Raw genomic sequence first — 19,758 nt, forward strand, 5'->3', positions numbered from 1 at the left:
TATCTGCTTTAGAGGTGCTGTATCCTGGTTGACCCTGTGCTCTGGCCCCAACTTCTGACCCCCTAACTGGTTTATACAAAAAAATATTTCACTGTGCTGTAAGGTACATGTGACACATCATTCCTCTTCAATCATTTTTACATGAGCACAAATACAACTGGAGGCTGATTTACCCATTGGTGGCAAAGATACTGTATATAGCTTTGGGCAAAATAATAATAATAATAATAATAATAACAACAAATTCATACTGAAATGATAAAATCAATTTTAACACAATAATAAAGTTCTTTAACCTCTTGCTTATTATGAAAAAATAAATAAATAAATACATTTTTACAACCAGTCAAAATGGATTTATCTGACTTTGCAGTCAAACCGTTTAAATACTAATGGCGTGACCTGGATCAGTGGGGTGGAGATTTCATGTTTTACTGAACACGGTTCATTTTAATTCAATGTGACATTTAATTCATTCATTTGTCAGCATACGGTCCTCAAGGCAATTACAGTTCACAGTGATGTTATCTTCAGATCTTTAAACCACAACTCTCACACCAACTGAAGTACACTTTCAAGGTTGATGTTTTTTTTTTTTTTATTCCAGCTGGGAGTTTTGAACATGACCTCCTGAATCCATGCAGCTGCTTTCTCCCTCCGCTCTCCCTCCCTCAGCCTTTCCCTGTAGGTTTCTTGTGTGCATTGCATGCTAAAACCTGATCCATCTCCGCTCTGTAACCTCCAAACTGGTGTGAAAAATGGATGGAAACACTCTAAAGACTCACTAGCAATAAATGACGTATGTGCCAGAATTGTGCTAAATTACTACTTGTAAATATTTGCAGCAAGCAAACTTGACCTTAAACAAAATTTCATTAAAATGTTATTACAATAATGTTTATTTTAATAATTTTGTGTTCATTATTCATCTCTTGTGGTAGAATTTAATATTTTAGCAGATAAAAAAATGAAATATCTTGCTGAAAACAGTGTGCTGTTCATTTATTTAAAGCAAATTGTTACTGGTAAGCATCGCAGCATACTTTAAAATGTACAGAGAAGCCAGTAGACATCTAGTGCTCTGATGGAAAGCTTTAATGAGATCCTGTGACAGATTTAAGTTTTAATGGAGCAAAGATTTACATTCGTTGAACAACAGGCTTTTGACATGTCAGTTTTGGTTTTCGACTAAGTGCGCAGCTTCTCTGAGAGTCGAGGCTATCATGTAAGAGTTTTGCAAAGAAAGAAAGAAACAAAGCCAGTATCCAGAGTTCCTCAAACTATTTCTGGCAGAACATTTTATCCTGCTAAAAGAGGATGCTGTTATTAGGGAATCACAGTTGCCATAAAGGGGTGTACTTGACCTGCAACAATGCTTAGGTGGTACAGTACATCTCAAAGTAACATCCACATTGTCTAGACCAGCGTTCCCCAACTGCAGGACCATGGACAGTTCCGTGCTGTAGATGAATGGGTACAGGCTGTGTTCAAGGAATTTAAAACATGGTGGGGTTTTTATTTTATTTTATTGACTGATAAAGTTTGCAAAGTGTTTTAGTTTGAAAAGAGATCAGATAATCTTCCATTTATACAGTTGGCAAAACTTCCTTACATAAAACTGTTTCATGGTGCAAAAGAGGAGACCACTGGTCTAGAGCATCATACTGCTCTTCCCATAGTGCATTCTTGTGCCACTGCTTCCAACATATCAAAAACTACCTAAATATTCCTGCAGGTCAAGCATCTCCACATGACGATTGGGAGATTACCGAAATTCAAATTATTAAAATGTTGAGTAACAGGACTCTCATCATTTTAAAGATACATCCATCCATCTAGGAACCTTTGTAGTCTAACTAGGGATCGTGAAGGCCAATTGATGACTATTGTATTTATTCCCATTTTTACGACCATGGTTGTATCTCCGGTCAACATTCACATGCACATTTTTACAGTACAGGCAATTTGGGAACACCAGTTAACCTAATCTGCATATCTGTGGACTGTGGGAGAAAACCGGAGTACACGGAGGAAACCGACCAAGGGAGATCATGCAAAGTCCATGCACGCAGACAATGATGTGGGACTCAAACCCAGACCTAAAACATTTTTGTCAAGTTAGTGAGCATGTGCTTTCGTTTTCAGTTTATCGAACATACACATTTTTACCCCCGTTTGCTAGACACTCCTAATGATGTCAACTTGATTTTGGGAAAGCCTTTTGAGTCTTTTACGCATGAATAGAGACAGAGAATTAAACAAGAAAGCAGCCTAATACACAAGATTTAATTCACATGTCAAGGAGCAAGCCCACATCGTTTCAGCTCTCTTGTTACAGTTGACTGCCTGTTGTGACCGTGTGTAAATAGTGCTGGCCTTGTCTGCTAATAAAATCCTCTTATCCCTCTCATAAAACATACACAAAGAAAAATGCTTTAGTGACAGACACCTGTGCTTCCCCTATATTTAGAAATCACCAGCTGCCACCGAAAAATGGACACCTTCAGTTTGCGGTTTCCAGCTTATATAAGAAATAGATACCGTACCTACACCTCCTGAAAGGAAATATGACAGGTGGCCGGTTTATACAAGAATTCCTAACACTTGCTAGTAAAGACTGAATCCTAAAGTAAAGAAAAATAAATACATCAGGTTAAAGCGGTCACATAATAATTGCAGGTTCTTCTCTCTTTGCTATAAAGACATCAGGAATCTCTCTTGCCTCTTGGGGTGAAATAAGCCATAAATACTACAGTACTTGCCCTATTAAATATTTATATAATGTTTATAAATGTGTTATGAACCCCTAGTGTATGTACCCTTCAAAAAAATAAATTATTCTCTTTATATAAATACCCTTACATTTAAACAGAAACCAGTGTATATGGGGCTGTGTGCTCCAGACAGGGACAGTACCTGGAAAATATCTATAAGAGCAAGAACAGGATTCTAGTATATTTACCTAGTAATCACACTTATCTATAAACTAGCATTTAGTACAGTGGTAAGGCATAAATTTGTATTGCGTAACACATTATCCCATAGTAAATAGTGTAAATGATAAGATAGATAGTCTGTTCCAGCCACCCAAAAATATTACCAATATATTACTAATATTAACTAATATTTTCAACACTATAATCATATTTTGCATATGGAAACAATCAGAACATTTAGAAAAGACATGTAAACAAAGTAAAATATGAAATAAATAGAGGAGGTTGGTTGGCATAACACACTCGAGGACACTCGGAGGACACTACCCGGTCCTTCGGCTTCTGTGAGCTCAATCAAATCCATCTAGGCCCGCGGCTGCGAGAGGCTACTAAGTGCTCTTACATTAATCACAGCGGATCACAAATTTTCGTCTTACCCTCGCACCAAATGCTAGTTTATGGATTATTGTGATTAATAAAAGAACAACATCTTAGAAGTGTTTGCTCTAGAGATACTGTACTTTCCAGGTATCATCACCCGGAAATCGACTATAGGGATCATGGGGACCCCAGTGGATAAGGCATTGGACTACAGTTCGGAAGGTCCCAGGTTCAAATAACACAATCACCAAGTTGCCCCTGTTGGGCCCTTGAGCAAAGCTCTTAACCCTCAACTGCTCAGACGTATAATGAGATAAAAATGTAAGTTACTCTGGATAAGGGCGTCTGACAAATGCTGAAATGAATGTAAATGTAATCAAAGCAATGATCTCCAGATGATAGGGCAAGCACTTTACCACTACGCCACTTGGGGGCCCGTCTTCACTAAATCGTGCAAAACCAGCTTGGTTCGTTCGCTCGTACAGGATATTGGAAATGCCTTGTATGGCAGAGCTAATTACTTGCTAAATTTCAGTTCTTAAGGTGAAAATCTGTGAGGCGGGGCATTCATATGCTGAGATAGCGCTTTAAATAACTGCAATCATCTTCCTAAAATTGCTGGAATTCACAATTATGATTTCTTGATTAGAACGAATTACAAACACTAAGATCACTGTATTACTTCCTTCAACATCCCGTGAATCATCGTAGTACAGTTTATGCATGTTGCACACATTTTTAAGTGCATACCTGCTAAAAGCTCATTATTATGCCCACCGGACGTATCATTTGGAAATATCATATAACATCATTTGCTAAATATATAACAGAATGCTTTCATTATGTACAGTAATTAAGCTGTTTAACGGATCACTAGATTTATTAGCGGCTGTGGGCGTCCTGACTAACATGAGTGCGTCTGTGCTTCGATGAATGAATGAGCGAATGGAAAATGGAAATTTGATCAGGCCAGATTTTCACCATGTCAAGCCAAGAGTCTATAACTGGCGTTTAAATGAATGACAAACAGAATCACAGCATGGCATTTGGTAAATATTGTACCACTCTAGTGTTCACTCAAAGCCCTCTCTCTCTAGGCTTTTAGATCAACAGATTTTTAGAGGACTCTTCCACTGATGTTTGCTCATGCATGCGTGTGTGCGTGGATTCTGATGAGTAATCTGATGAATGATAGATTAAGTGACTCAGTGTTTGGCGTGAAAGTAAACTGTGTAAATGAGACTCGAATGTGCTGTCAACTGCGTGTTCTCACGGAGCAGCGGTACATTACGCGCTGTAACCGCGAACACCTTTTCACCCTCAATTCATGAACCTCGCATTACATCACGTTTTTGTCCTTTCATTCAGTACGCCCTTAGGTAAAAATTATTTCATTGGATAGTCAAGAGTACTTAACTTACTAAAAGGGTTACACTTAATGTCGAAAATGTCGGTTGTGCAGTTCAACACACTGGGAAAAAATAATGTGTCTATCAACATCAAAACTATGTAAATTAATTGTTAAATTTTCAATTAAAATTAATCAAGTGGAAAAAAATGATTAGGATAAATAATAATAAACATTGTGGTTGTATGCATATGTAATATAATATAATATAATATATACCTCATTTAATAGAATTACGTATGTATAGAAATTTAATTTACACATTAATTCATTTATCTTCTATACTGCTATAACAGGCCACCATCAATAAGATAATACATAATATGACGAAAAAAATGGAAAGAATTTTAAAGAGAAAAAAAACATTGCATTTACAATATCTTACCGAGGATGTTAAAGGGGTTTTTTTTTTAGTGCAATGTCTAAGGTCTTTTACACGTCCACACAACCCACCATTCACAAACGTGTAGTGCCAATAAAGTTCAATCTAATCTAATCTAATCTATTGTAGTAAAACAAATAAATGTAGTGTACTACTGTAAGAAAATAGACATACTATTAATATGTAAATGCTATTTGATCTCAAAATCATAGACATTTTATCAAATGGCTATTAATCATACTAGACAGAACCTAGTTTTATATGGTTCACGACAGAACCTTTATCAAACATCTGTTAATCATGTTAAATTAGATTTTTTTTCTTCTTTTTTTTTTTTATTAGAAGGTGTTGAAGGTTCTGCAACAGCATCTCCAAGCACAGTTCCAGCCATATAGCAGCTCTCACATACTCGACTCCTTACATGTACTGTATATTTGCCTAAATGTAAGTTTATCCTAGGCCTAGCCTATTCTTATACTATTTTGGACTAATATTATTAGGGATGTAGCATGTGGAGATCTTTTAGCGACCACACGAACCCGAGAGTCATATTGGATTCATACAAGCATTCTACTATGACAAAATGTGTTTGAAGAAACCAGACTGTGTTTTCTGTTTCTATATTCTGATTTTGTTTCAAACACGACTTGTCAAAATTCCAAATCCCTGATTCCAGCTGTAACATAGAGTGCATGGTAAATCATGTATTAATGCACTCATCCTTTTATGTTAATGTTCCCATAGTAACAGCTCATACAGTACGTACGTACAGGTTTATACACCATATGCTCCCTGTTATCTAAGGCTAACAGGTAAAACAAGTAACAGAAAACAGTAACAAGAGTAAAAACTCCCTTTATTTCTCTATACAACCCCCTGCTACACTAATGCACTTATCCCAGTGTTTCACTAGTGCTTGAATACCATCAAGGTGCAAAGTTTTCTCAGTACACCAAAGCCATGATTGGACTTCCTCCATCACGTCTGAAACGCCGGCCTCCCAGGACCTCCTTTAACGGCCCAATCATGTTGAAATGGCCTGGAGCGAGGTCAGGATTGAACAGGACCTGGGGCAATAACTCCCAGCCGAGCAGCTGTTTCCTGCAAGTTGGCAACAAGTTATCTGTTGATTTTCTAGGATCAGATGTTCCACTCACTGAATAATCATGCGTATGACTACAGTGGGTTCTGAGCCACCTTGGGCTAGAATCGTCATTCGCAGATGTATACTGTAGCCTGCTTTAAAAAGTTTGCACTGTTCAAATGTTTTACTGCAGCAAACAGTCTCATCACCGTACCATGCTTGACATTTTCTGTAAATGTCAATCGGTTTTACATTTTTTTTCATTAAAAAAAAAAGTCCTGGTTTGACTTGAACGCTTCTCATAAATGTATAATACGTGGAAAACATTCACACATCATGGGGCAGAGAACGTTTAAGAAGAACAAGTTCATTTAAATAACTATTTGTTTTGCTGACTTGCTGAGACTCCAAATAAAAGCTTATTTTTATCATATTTCTGTAGAAAATATGGGTTAATTTAGCTCCATAAAGAATATCTCTGCTGTGCTTTAAAATAAAAAATGTGCGTCTAATTAGCTTTTTTTTATGTGTATATCGATAGCAGGTGTTTTTTATGATTCTTAAATAATTGTTCTCAGGAATTCATAGAAACGCATATGTACAATAATGCGCTTTAAAGAATGTAATTATTGATATGGAAATGGAAATTGCTGTTTATGATTCCTCGTAAAACCATTTCAAAACTGTTTGGCACTAAAAGAGTTCTGCTATTTTCTTGTTATTTGTTTTCTTTTATTTAGCACAGATCATAAGTGCTAATTATTAAACACATTATTTGGTACTTGGCATCACAAATATATCCGAGTGCTCAGGAATAATTAAATAACAGCACTGTTTTAATTTTAATTCCCGATAACATTGTGTTTGTATTGCTGCACATTACCTAGCTTTAATTCAAACCATGAAAGTTGAACCATGTAGGAATGTGATGTCCCACTGTACCACGGTCGTATAAGAAATGGGAATAAACACAATGGTCACCACTCGCCTCCACGGTCCTAGTGGGACTACATAGGCTCCTAGATGGAGAGAATTTATACCAGACGTAACCAGACATGATATATGGTACTGTATACTGTACAATGAACAGTCATAACAATAAAATCATTACCAGTCGTTTTGGTTTCCTCTTTCAGCTCTTGCCCCTCAGGATACGGCTCTGGTGGTGTGCTATTGTATCTGACTAGGCTAGGACATAGTAGCTCAGTGGTTAAGGCGTTGGACTACTGATCAGGAGGTCCAAGGTTGAAGCCCTAAGCACCAACAAGTGGCCCATGTTGGGACCTTGAGCAAGGCCCTTAACCACTTAACTGCTCAGATAAAATGTAAGCTGCTCTGGATAAGGGCGTCTGCCAAACGCCGTAAATGTAAATGGATGCTGTGGGTTATAGAGTGGGGTCTCTGTGGATTGGACTTATTTGTCCGGTTTATCCCATGTTATGCTGGATTGGATTGAGATCTGAGGAGTTTGGAGGCCGGGTTGTAGTGCACTGGGTGTTCTTGTGCCTTTGGGGGTCCAATCACCAGCACTGACTTATTTTCCAGCAATTTTTGCTGCACTGTGGGATCGGACCCCACTTGCATGGGTGAACGTTTGGTGTCCACGATCCTATCACCAGTTTACTGCTGTAAAGTTGGTGATCAATGCTGCTTAGTTCACCTGTCGGCTTTCCATAATGTTATGTACTGGGATCAGATGATGGTGGATTAGCTGTTATCGCAACACTGTTTACTTTTAATTAAAATAAAACATAAATGGGACTCAAACAGCATATTCTATTGTAGTCATGACTACATAAACACTGTGATCTTTTACGTAGGCTGCACAAGCATGACGCTGTCACATATGGTTGTACAACTGGACAGACAAGGTTATGATTTAACAAGCAACTAATTAGAAAAGAGTCCAGAGATCCTGATGATGTCAGAGCCTTCTATGGCCACAAGCCTAAGGAGTGAATTTGGCTGTGCATGCTGAGGTTGAGAAATGGCCTACACTCTGTCTTCCCTGTGAGTCACTCCCCAATTATGGGCTTTTGTGAGCTCATGTATATAGAAGAAGGTCGACTCCACTTTCTTCCGTGTGTCATGCTGTCCTGAGACCAGTCCATTACGCCTCACCACATTTCCTGATAATGTATTCATTCCACCTCAACCAGGCATACGAACCATTACACTGCTTTCTCTTCACTAGGTTCCTGCCTTTGATATGACTCATATCATATTTTCACGCTTGCGCTATGATTACAAAAATAGAGACAACTGACAAGCATTATATCCTGTTCTGTTCTGTTATGCCTTACCTTGGGTCGAACTGGGTCTTCTATTTCTATTTCAAATTCGATGTTATATTCATCTTTCAGTCTGTACCCTGTTTTTTATGTAAATGTTGTATATGAACAAATGTGGATATGTATCTGTATATAAATCGATTTAGTCATAAAATAAGTCAACGAGGGCAAATGTACGAAGTATATTTACATTAGGAGCCTATATTAAATGATGTGCCAGTGTCTGTTAGGCTCACCTGGCATCAGTCTCGGAAAAAAGTCTCTGAAAATATACATCACAAGAAGGAAGTGGAAGCAATTTATTTCTAATCCGACTAATAACACCGTGAAACATGCTGCATATGCAGGGCAGTCAGGTGGAAGACCAAGATCGGTCTTTGCTATCAGCATTTCTTTTCCATTTTCAACTCCTTCACATCACTCATGACTGGAGCAAATATCTGTCTCCTATCATGCAGTGGTTATAGTCCTTTTGGTAGTTTATCATGGGAATAGGAATTTCGACAGGAATAGCAGTTTCATGCTGAGATCAGGTAAGCGAAAGAAGTATAAAAAGAACTAAAAAAAAACAGGATAAGCAGACGGGGTAGATGTGGATAGAAACAAATCCTTTTTTTAAAGATTTTGACGATGTTATTTACAGCAGTGCTGTGATAAGCATAAGCTGTGATAACACCCAGGCAAAAAAAAAAGCCAACATCTGGATTTAACTAAGCAAACAGTTAAGAGTCTTCCACTGGATAATAATTGCAGTAATTAATACGGTTCAGCTGACAACAAGTTATTTAACCCTAAATGATGCAGTGAGTAGCATCTTAGTTCTTAAACCCCCATGTCAGAAGACACATCCTGTGGTCGGGGCAAAGATGTCACTCTGTTTCAGAAGGGTCAATTTAGTGTGATGTGTCAAGCAAAAGAAAACAACTATTGAGATTCTTGAAGCTGCTGAAATTGGGTTAGGAACTGTAAAACGCATTATTAATGTTGAGCCATCATCATCGAGGAAGAAATGCGGTCGGGAAAAACACCCTGATAAGATTGATAGGAGATCACTTAAACTCTTAGTGAAACCAAATGACTAAAAAAAAAACACAGTAAAACTCACAGCTATGTTTAATTGTGAAAGTAAGGGCATTTCCACACGCACAACGTGAAGAGAACTCAAGTGATTAAGACTAAACACTAATCAAGGAAAAGGCCTCAATTTGCTAGTGAGCATAAAGAATGGACTGTGGAGCATTGAAACAAGGTCATTTGGTCTGATAAGTCCAGATTTCCCCTTTCCCAGAGCGATGGCCATCATGCCTAGTGCCTACCGTACAAGCCTTTGGAGCAGTGCTATCATCTGAGGTTACTTCTGTTGGTCAGGTCTACTGTAGGCTCAGCAATGTCATGTGCTCAGAAAATGAGGTCAGCCGATAATCTGAACGTATTAATTAACCAGGTTTTTCCATCGATTGTTTTTTGTTTTTTTCCCTGAAGGCATGGCCATTTTTCCAGGATGAGGATGCCAAGATTCATTGGGCTCAAATTATGAAAGAGTGGTTCAGGGAGCATGAGACGTTCAGACCTTAAACCCATTGTGAATCTTGTGAGATGTGCTGGAAAAAGGCTTTATGCAGTGGTCTGACTCTCCCATTATCAATACTTACACCAAGATCTTGGAGAGAAATTAATGCGACTCTGGATGGTAATAAATGTCGTGACAATACGTAAGCTATGATGCCTCGGCCGCAATCAAAGCCAAAGACAGTCCAATAAAAAAATGCCTACGTAGTGCCTGTTTTTGCCTACATAGTGTATAAAACTATATATACATTACACCACAATGCAGGATGGATCTATGCTTTCATGTTATTTGCACCAAATTCTCACCCTACCACCTGAATGTTACAGCAGAAATAGAGACTAAGCAGACCATTTGCACCCATTGTTGTCTTCTGTTGCCTGTCCCATCTACTTGAAATTTCTATAGGTTGTATATTTAGAGATACATTTTTTTCGCCATACCTCTGGTGTAACGAGGTGCTTTTTGACATACAGAGTCTGGGTTGCCTTTCTATCAGCCAGCATCCAACCTGTCTGGCCATTCTCCTCTGACCTCTGGCATCAACAAGGCATCTTTGCTCAGACAACCGCCACTCACTGGATATTTTCTCTTTTTCAGATTATTCTCTGTAAACTGTAAGATTATGCATAAAAAGACCATACAGCCTGACAGCGCAGGACAGATCAGCAGCAATGACAAAAACATGAACAAAAGCCACTGGAGTTAAAAGAAGAGAAGTGCGCTAAATTGCAGAAGGAGACTGAATATCCCTCTCTAATGTCTCATCACACTTTATATCACAGCAGGACAAAAAAAGGAGATAAAATGGAAAGAAACAGAGGATTAATTACAGATTCCAGGTGTGTAACAAGCTAATTAGCATGCAAAGGCTCTTCATAGAGTTTATTTACTATTTCGAAAAAGAAAAAAGAAAAACCTCTCCAGTCGAAGAGCTACAAACCTGTGCAGCAATGCACACCCAGCATGGCAGAGCGTAGAAACTATATTTATCTTACACGCAGATTATGTAGAATTGCACCTTGTACAGTGTGACAAGCAATAATCCTACAACACTGCTGCAATTGCACAGTATAGAAAAAAAGATCCTCATAGAGTTTTAAGGGGTTCTTTGGGTAATCAGATTCCAAAAAGGGTTTTTTTAACGTAACAATATTGGTGACAGAGGACCATTAAAGAGTTTATTTGTAGTGCTGTGCAGAAAACATTATAATCAGAAGTATAAAGATTTGTATTTATTAATTTAGCAGGCCCTTTAGCAGCTCAGAGGTTAATGTACTGTGCTACGAGACCAGAGCATTGCCACAAAGTCCCTGCTTGTCCCTTAAGCAAAATGCTTAATCTTCAATTTCTCAGCTACATGCTTCAGAAAGTTGTATCTGCCCATAGAGTGAATTTATATAACTTATTTGCTCCGAATGAATAAACAGTAATGCTTACCACACGCCATTTTTTTATATTTTCTCTGCAGGTTCTGAATCATTTAATCAGTATGCTTTAATATTAGGCTGGAGGTTAAACCTTCTGTACACACAGCTATTTGATTAGCTGACTTATGGTCTTTATAATTAAGTCACTGTTTGAACGGGAAAACGTTGCACAAAAAAAAAAAAATCAAAGCTTGGATTACGGATACACTATATTTTCAAAAGTATATGGACACCTGACCATCACACCATAAACTCCAAGTCCAAGTCCCTAAACTCTTGGACTTGGTTGTATAGAATGTGGCACGGTATTAAATGCAAGTGCAGATCAGCATTGGTTTATTTATCAATAACAGACAATCCAAAACACAAGGCTGAATCGAGGTCAAGAATACGCAAGAGTCAGGCGAGGCTCAACCAGAATGTTCAAGGGCAAAACCAATAATCAGAATCAAAAAACAAGCAGAGTCTAAATCCAAATCTCATAGGCAAAACAATGGTTTGGTAATGTCAGACTAGAGCTTAAATACTTTGCACTGAACTGAGGATTAGAGTCCTTTTTAATTAGGTGCTGCCTGTCTGAACACAGGTGTTGCAGGAAAAAAAGAGTGCTGTTAGGAGTTGTATTGCATGCCTTCCATGTTTGCAGGCTGCCTTGAAGTCTGGAAAATTGAGTTTCTTGTTGATGGAAACAGTAAATATGTGACAGAATTACTTTCTTTCTATGCTGGAGCATTAAAAATTTGTTCTAGCATAATAATGATCCTGTGTCTTGTGAAAAACTCAGCTTAAGAAACACCTAGAGTATGGCGTGAACTGGAACTGGAGCCTCATCAGCCTAACATTCCTTAAGTAAGGCTCTTGTATCTGAATTATCATAAATCCCTAAAGCTACACTCCAAAATCTAGTGGATATTTTTTCCCAGAAGAGAGGAGCGCATTATAACAACAAAGGTTGAGTGCACTCTTAATCTTAAACATGCACACATGAGTTTAACATGTGGATGAAAATGTTATACTTTGATTCAAGGTTTAATTTTGTCAGATTATTGTTTATTTTTTCTTCATTTTTCACTGTTAAGCTCTACTACAGTACATACTGTTCAGCATGGAGCTGTCCATGGTGCTGACCATTCACTACAAAAACACTATCATAATGCCAATAAAACTCTTGTTCAGGTCCCAGATATAGCACTGCTTTTTATGTCTTTCATTTTCTACAGTTAAGTCGTAGCCTTACACACAAGAGGAAATGCTTTATGAATCTTGGAACATTTCTCCTTTTTTTGCGTGTCAATACAAGGTCGCCCAGCTGCGTGAACAAAATACAAAGCTCGAAGAATCTTTTAAAAGTAGGATGTAAGCTTCACACTGCCTTGTTGGTGTGTTAGAAAGTGTTGAAAGATCAATGCGTTGAGCCTAATATCAGTGGCAGCAAAAGACGTTACGGAGCATGTGTGCACTGGACTTGGGCACTGGAAAGAATGAGACTGTCAGCTTACTTTGACAATGATGGATGTAGATGGCACAGATCATTAGAACAGTGCACACAATACAATACACAAGAGCTACACAGGTTCGTTCCAGCACAATGCTGTTGAATTCTGCATTGTTATTTGTTTTTTTTTTGCCTATACATGGTTAATGCTTTCTTTTAATGCACAGGAAAAGCAGAAAGCCTGCACGAGTAAACGCATGTATGGGATGCGATCCTCAGAGGAGAGAGAGAGAGAAAGAGAGAGAGAGAGGCAAAAGGTTGGGGTTTTGATATATGTGTCACAAGCCGACTCAAAGTCATTCATCTTGTACCTATGTGAATTATGGACGCTGTGGCTTCTAGCATGAAGCCACAGATAGGAGGCATTTTCGAGGATATGTCTGAATTTATCCGAGGACACACACATACACATACACATACACACACACTGAAGGATATTTCAAGGCTTTGTATCAGACTAAACGATGCAGACAAGACATTTTAGAAACATCAACCAGCTGTTAGGGCATCAGGGCTTGAAACAAACACACACACACTTATAAAGTAAAACACATGCATTGCATGTGTAATGTGCAAGGAATGTTAGTTAGACTGGATGTAGATTGGATTTCTTTGGGGCAGTGGTGGCTCTAACATGAAGGCTTTGCGTTAGAGATCGGGGGTTCGAGCCCCAGCACAGGCGAGCTGACACTGTTGAACCCCTGAGCAAGACACTTAACCCTATGTGTTCCAGGGATGCTGTATCCTGGCTGACCCTGCACTCGGACCCCAGATGCCTAACTGGGGTATGCGAGAAATTTTTTTTTTTTTAATTCACCATGCTGTGAAAGGTACATGTGGATATTAAATAACTGAATCTTATTCTTATGATCTTATTTAGTCTTCCTCTGCCATGCATCTGTGGGCACATCAACAAGCACCTGCTCGTTTTAACTAATGAGACATGATGACATTTATTTTATTTTTTTTTATCTGTGCAATGGGTCGCCACTGAAGAACTTGGACTATCATGAGAACTTAGATAGGGACAGAGGACCGGAGGACAGGAGGAGGACTTACCGAATCTCAGGACGTGCGGCATGGCGAGACTGCAGCGCGTAAAGAGCGCAAGCAGCAGCAGCAGTGATAATGGTAGTGATGGTGGTGATGGTGGTGGTGGTGGTGCTGGTGCTGGTGGTCTCGGTGAGGAACCGACGATCCGCGCGCTGACTCTGCCCATTTTACCGCCGCTGGTTCTGTTCCATCTTACAGGTGGAAACGAGCCTGGACCTCCGCGCGCGCCTTCGTGCATGTGCGTGCGTCTCTGTGTGTGCGCGAGCGTGCGTTCGTGCGTTCGTGCGCGCGCGCGCGCGCGTGCGTCTGTGTGTGTTGCTATAAAGGCTCTTGACGTGGCGGAGACATCACGGCATGGACGCACACTGTCTCCAGTGCGACCTCCATCTGTGACAGTGAAAAATCCGGAGGCCCAAGAAAAATGTGTGTGTGTGAGAAAGAGAGAGAGAGAGAGAGAGAGAGTGTGTGTGTGTGTGTGTGTGTGTGAGAGAGAGAGAAAGAGAGAAGCTGCCCACGCGCCCGGGTATACTGCACTGCCGCACCGCCTGTGACGTCGAGCCGTGTGTGTGTGTGTGTGTGTGTGTGTGGAGTGAATGTGTGTGTGTGTGTGTGAGAGAGAGAGAGAGAGAGAGAGGCGTGTGGTATCCCATAGTTTCTAATTCATTGTTCATTCATTCAGGTCTTGTTCTTCTCCTTACACTGCAGAAAGTTTTACTGAATGGGTTAGATTTTTTTTATTTCTTTTCTTTTTTTATTATTATTTTGTTGAAAATGAAAATCAATACGGCATTCATAAATCTTTGCAACTTTCCAGGGTACTTAACTGATTAAAACTGAAGAAAGAAAAAAAAGGAAGGAAAGAAAGAATGAAAGAACCTCTACATTTTATGCATGACAAAGAAACACACTGCACCCATTTTATTTAAATTTTTTTAAATATATAATTTATATCCCTTTTTAAAAAAAAAAAGTGCTAGGGTTTGGAAAGGAGACGTACAGAGCTCCTCTGGTGATATTCAGTAGGGGAAAATAATAAGAATTCCGTGGTCACGACTTTACTGTGGTGTAGAAACACACTGCAACCAATAGATCCTTTTTTTTGTAATTTGTTTCTTAAAAGTGCTACAGAAGCTAGGACTTGGAGAGACCCTTTGGTGTCAGTCAAGGAAAAAATAAATATTCTGTGGCCACGACTTACTAAGGCAAGTTACTATGTTGCCACAATAATGTTCCATCAGTAAGTTGCTTGGTATAGCCTCCAGGCCCCCTATGACCCTGTGCACTATGTTGTGGCCACAACTTAATTAAGGTGTGGGAACGAGATGCTATGAATTATCTCATTACCACACATTCTTAAGTCATGGCCACAACATACAGTAGCATGCCGTTCCCCTGATTTAGTAAGTCGTGGTTATGACATACTATCTCGTTATATTTTTTTTCCATAATACTGTATTTATTTTTAATGGAGGCCCTCAGGGAAAACTACATTTTATGGCCACGACTTACTAAGGCATGGGAACGAGAAACGTTGTTGTGGTCATGACTTAATAAGGCATGGGATTGACATACTATGGTGTGGTCACAACAAACCAAGGCATGGGAATGAAATACTATGTTGTAGCCATCACTTCCTAAAGCAATGAAATGAGACACTATGTTGTGGCCACTACTTATTAAGGCATGGGAATGAGATATTTTATGTTTGGGCCACAACTTAATAACACAATGGAATAAAATAGTAAATAAGGTTTGGCCACTGCATACTGTTGTAGCATCAACTTAACTGCATAGCACATTATACTATTTCATTCCCAGGTTTATTAAGTCATGGCCACAAAATAGTGTCTCATTCCTGCACCATAGAAAGTCGTGGCCACAAAGTATTTTTCCCCCGAATGTCAGGAGAGGGGTATCGTTGAAACCTTTTAAAAAGGAATTATAATAATTATTAATTTAGGGTTCTATATAAACCCTCCAGAGGGACAAACTAAAGAACTAATAGCAAAGAATTAAAGAAACATTTATCTGGCACAAGGTGGCATAGTGGTTAGCATCATGGCCTCACACCTCCAGAGTCTAGGCCTTGATTCCTGCTTCAAGTCTCTCTCCAGGCTTCTCGTGACCATGTACAGGATAAATGCTAATGAGAGTAAATGAGTGGGAAAGTGAAGAAAAATGTATTAATTTTTAGTGATGGCTTTATCCTGCATCCGGAGTCTTTCCCAGTTAACACGGCATAGAAAAGGCCAGATAATACGTTTTAGATGGGATGCCAGTCCATCATAGCCAATTATCAACTCATTCACACCAAGGGGCAATTTGCTATAACCAATCTGCCTGTGTGCATGTTTTTAGAGAGTGTGAGGAACCTGAAGAGAAAGCCAAGCAGAGATGTGCAGACAATTAGCCAAGCTCTGGTTCAAACCCAGGAGCGTGACAACAATGTGAGGCAACAATGCTACCCACTGTAAAGAATCCTGTTATGTATTATCATTAGGATTACACATATAGTAAGTGATACAGTATGTGTTTTATTATTTTGTGTGGACACTGTACACCAATGTAGTAGGGTTTCACTCATGAGCTGCAGGAAAACTGTATAGAGATGGTGTATATAGACACTCGTTGTCTCCCAGACATCTTATTCACCAAACCATTTTTATTTTCCATTGTCTAAGTCAGCTGCATTTGATGAGTGTCTAGTCCATGTCTACATGGTTCTGGCACCACCTTGAGGGCATAAGGGGCTGTGTTTGTTGTGGTGGTGCTGCAGATGTAGTGTGCCAGTCTTTAATAATCTCCCTTACAGCTCACAGTGCTTGTTCACTGCTTTTCTCTGCATGCATGACTATTTGATTGCTGGCTCAACAATAGAAATCAAGAATGTATTATGCACCATGTACTGACATGGGAAATTTATGAGATTAAATTTGGCTTAAATGGGAAAAATTGGGCTGTCGGAAATCTGTTATTATATATATTTTCTCAAAATTTTTGTCTAGCTGTTTACTCACCCGCCAGCCAGGTTTTCTTATTCAACAGCTACCAATCAGCCAGGAAAATTGAAAGCTAACAAAAACCTACAGTAGCTAACACAAATAAATAGCAACAGCTGCACTACAAAGGCTGTTCAAGTCAAACCGAATAACAAAATACAGAGTACCTATGAGAGGACAAACTCACTTCATTTCTCGATATAATCCCCGGCTACACTAATGCACTTATTTCAGTGTTTCACTAGTGCTTGGATACCATCAAGGTAGAAAGCTTTCTTAGTATGCCGGAGCCACAATTGGTCTGCCTGGTTCACTTCTTTAACGGTCCAAACATGTGGAAATGGCTTGGAGTGAGGTAAGGAGTGTATGGTGGATTTGGCAATAACTCCCAGCCGAGTTCCTGTAATGTGCAAGTGGTTTTGGTGAATGATTCTGTGCACAGTTAAGAATATCGAGATATAAAAATAAAGATATCTGTCGATTTTCAAGGATCAAGCATTCAACTCAAATTTCTCAGAATTTTCAAAGGATGAATGCAGTGGGCTATGAGCCACCTCAGCCGGGATTGTTTTTCTGCGGCTAAGAGTCTTATCACAATACTATGCTTAAAGTGTCCTGTGAATGTCAATCGGTTTTACATCACAAGTCCCAGTTTGCCATGAATGCCCTTTGTATATCTGCACTCTTTAACATACATTGATTGACAGATATCCGAGTGTTTGCCAATTTGCTAATTTTACTAATTAGCTAATACTTGTCGTGTACAAATAATGTGTTATTATTTGGACTTTATATTATATCACTTCTTCGTATTAATAGAGGTGTATTGCAATTATCAGAAGTGTGCTGGTCAGAAAGTGGGAACATTTTTTTATTATAGAGTGCATGACATCCTAGATGTACAGCATTGATTTGCAGGACTTTTGCACAGTACAGTATATAAAGATAAAGTCTAGAAAAAAAAAAAACACAAAAGAAGACTGATATCTACAAGAAGCATTTTTTTATTTTTAAAATGGCATTATTACCTATGAGAAAAATTGAAACTCTATTTTAAAAGCCTAACAAGTTTTCTTTTCCTTCCAGCAAACCCATCCACGGTTCATTTTGGGTTCATATCTCAAACCACTTTTCAAAAAGTTCCTCAAATTTTATATTTAAATGTAATTACTATACTGGGTAACTATATGGCGTGAATATCAATCCTATAAAAGACACTGAAATATGAATTAAGGCTTTTTTTTTAGCTTGATCAAGAAATCCATTTCCTTCTGGTATGGTTCTGACTTATACTGTAAATTGCTCTAAATTACAGAACTTGTGCTGTAATCTTTTCATCCTCAAAAGTAAGAAGTACAGAGCAGTATGTGGGCTTTAATGTTCTTTTAAAATACTTCCAGGCTGGTTAGAGTAATGACTCACAATGATGCAATGGATAGTGAATTGGGAATGGGGAAGAAAGCCGGCTTTGATATAGACTTGCATTTATCCTGAAGGCTGAAGAGAATCTTTGTTAGACTGGGAGAGTGAGGGAAATGTGTGGATAAGGATGCTTAAGAGAGAGAGGGAGAGAGAGAGATAAAGAGTGAGAGAATCCACTATGGGACATCACAATAATGTAGTCCATCTTCATTAAAAAAAAAAAAATCAAACCCATTCTTATTAAAAGTTAATAAATTGATCCAACAAGGTGCTTATTTGAGCAACATGTCACAATGTACAGTACAACATAAGCATTTTCAACAGTTAACAAATTGGAGAGGCTGTCTGCGTTGCCATGTTTTGTTCCGGCCCCGTGAAAGATTGAGAACGAGTGATCCTGCAGGGAACTAGCGATCAATCCATGGGTTGGTTTCTTTAGTCACTGCCATCCAGGGTAAAGGAACATGATTGGTCACAAGGGTGAATTGCTGGCCCGCCAGGTTGAGGTGGGGTTTCAGAAGTTAAAAGGCCTTTTCTGCTTCTGCCATCCTTCTCAAGTTCCTAAGGAGATCGAAAAAGGTTTGCTGTATGCCATAGAGAAGAAGTTAAGCACAAAGCTTCTGTAAAAGCTAGCTATTCCCAAGATAGGTGTGGATAGGTGTGAACCACTTCGACTTGTAGCCACTGGTCCTGTGTCTTGATCAGCACGAGGTGGCAAGTTTCAAGTTTGCTGTCTGCTTTGTGGAGCCCTTTGAAGATTTTTTTTCTTTGCCTCCATGGTTAGAGCCACCTGCCACTAGCCCTTGGTCAAGTCAATTGTCGAAATTAAATGGGTTCCTACAGAAAGTTTAGTGAGGTTGAGGTTGTCCACTTGTGGCGATGGACAGGTGTTAAACTCTAAGACCTGGTTTAGGCAACAGAAGTCATTGCAAAACCCAAGGGACATATCAGGTTTGGGTACTACCATGACGAGGGTGAACCAGTGGCTAGTGGACTCTTCCAAGATGCCATCATGCAACATTTTAGCAACCTTGGTTTTGATGGCACAATGCCAGGCCTCCTGGGCTCTGCAAACAACTACTCCTGGTAGATGTCATGCCACAACATATAAGTGAGTCCTGATTTGGTGAAGAAATTGGTTGACCAGCTTATTTAGCTCTTGGTCCAAAGATAGGGTGAGCTTCTCTTCATGCTGGAGCGTTTCACTGAGAAGAAAGAGAGGGAAGGGTCGAAACATCTGGCAGTTGTTATCCACCTTTTTAAAAGATGAATACATTATAGCTTATCTCTTTTTCTTTTACCCAGCTGTC

At 39.1% G+C, this 19,758-nt stretch overlaps 1 protein-coding gene across 1 annotated transcript in view; it reads right to left on the bottom strand.

Moving 5' to 3' along the window:
* The window catches only part of LOC128534250 (glutamate receptor ionotropic, kainate 2-like), a 74,752-nt gene extending 60,694 nt beyond the window's left edge, over nt 1-14,058 (bottom strand). Inside the window, exon 1 of the mRNA XM_053508598.1 lies at nt 14,034-14,058. Coding sequence (XP_053364573.1) covers nt 14,034-14,055 — 22 coding nt within the window. The 5' untranslated portion in view covers nt 14,056-14,058. The remainder of the gene's footprint in view (nt 1-14,033) is intronic.
* Between the last annotated feature and the right edge of the window lie 5,700 nt (nt 14,059-19,758).

Source organism: Clarias gariepinus, chromosome 12 (assembly GCF_024256425.1).
Source record: "Clarias gariepinus isolate MV-2021 ecotype Netherlands chromosome 12, CGAR_prim_01v2, whole genome shotgun sequence".
Lineage (NCBI taxonomy): Eukaryota > Metazoa > Chordata > Actinopteri > Siluriformes > Clariidae > Clarias > Clarias gariepinus.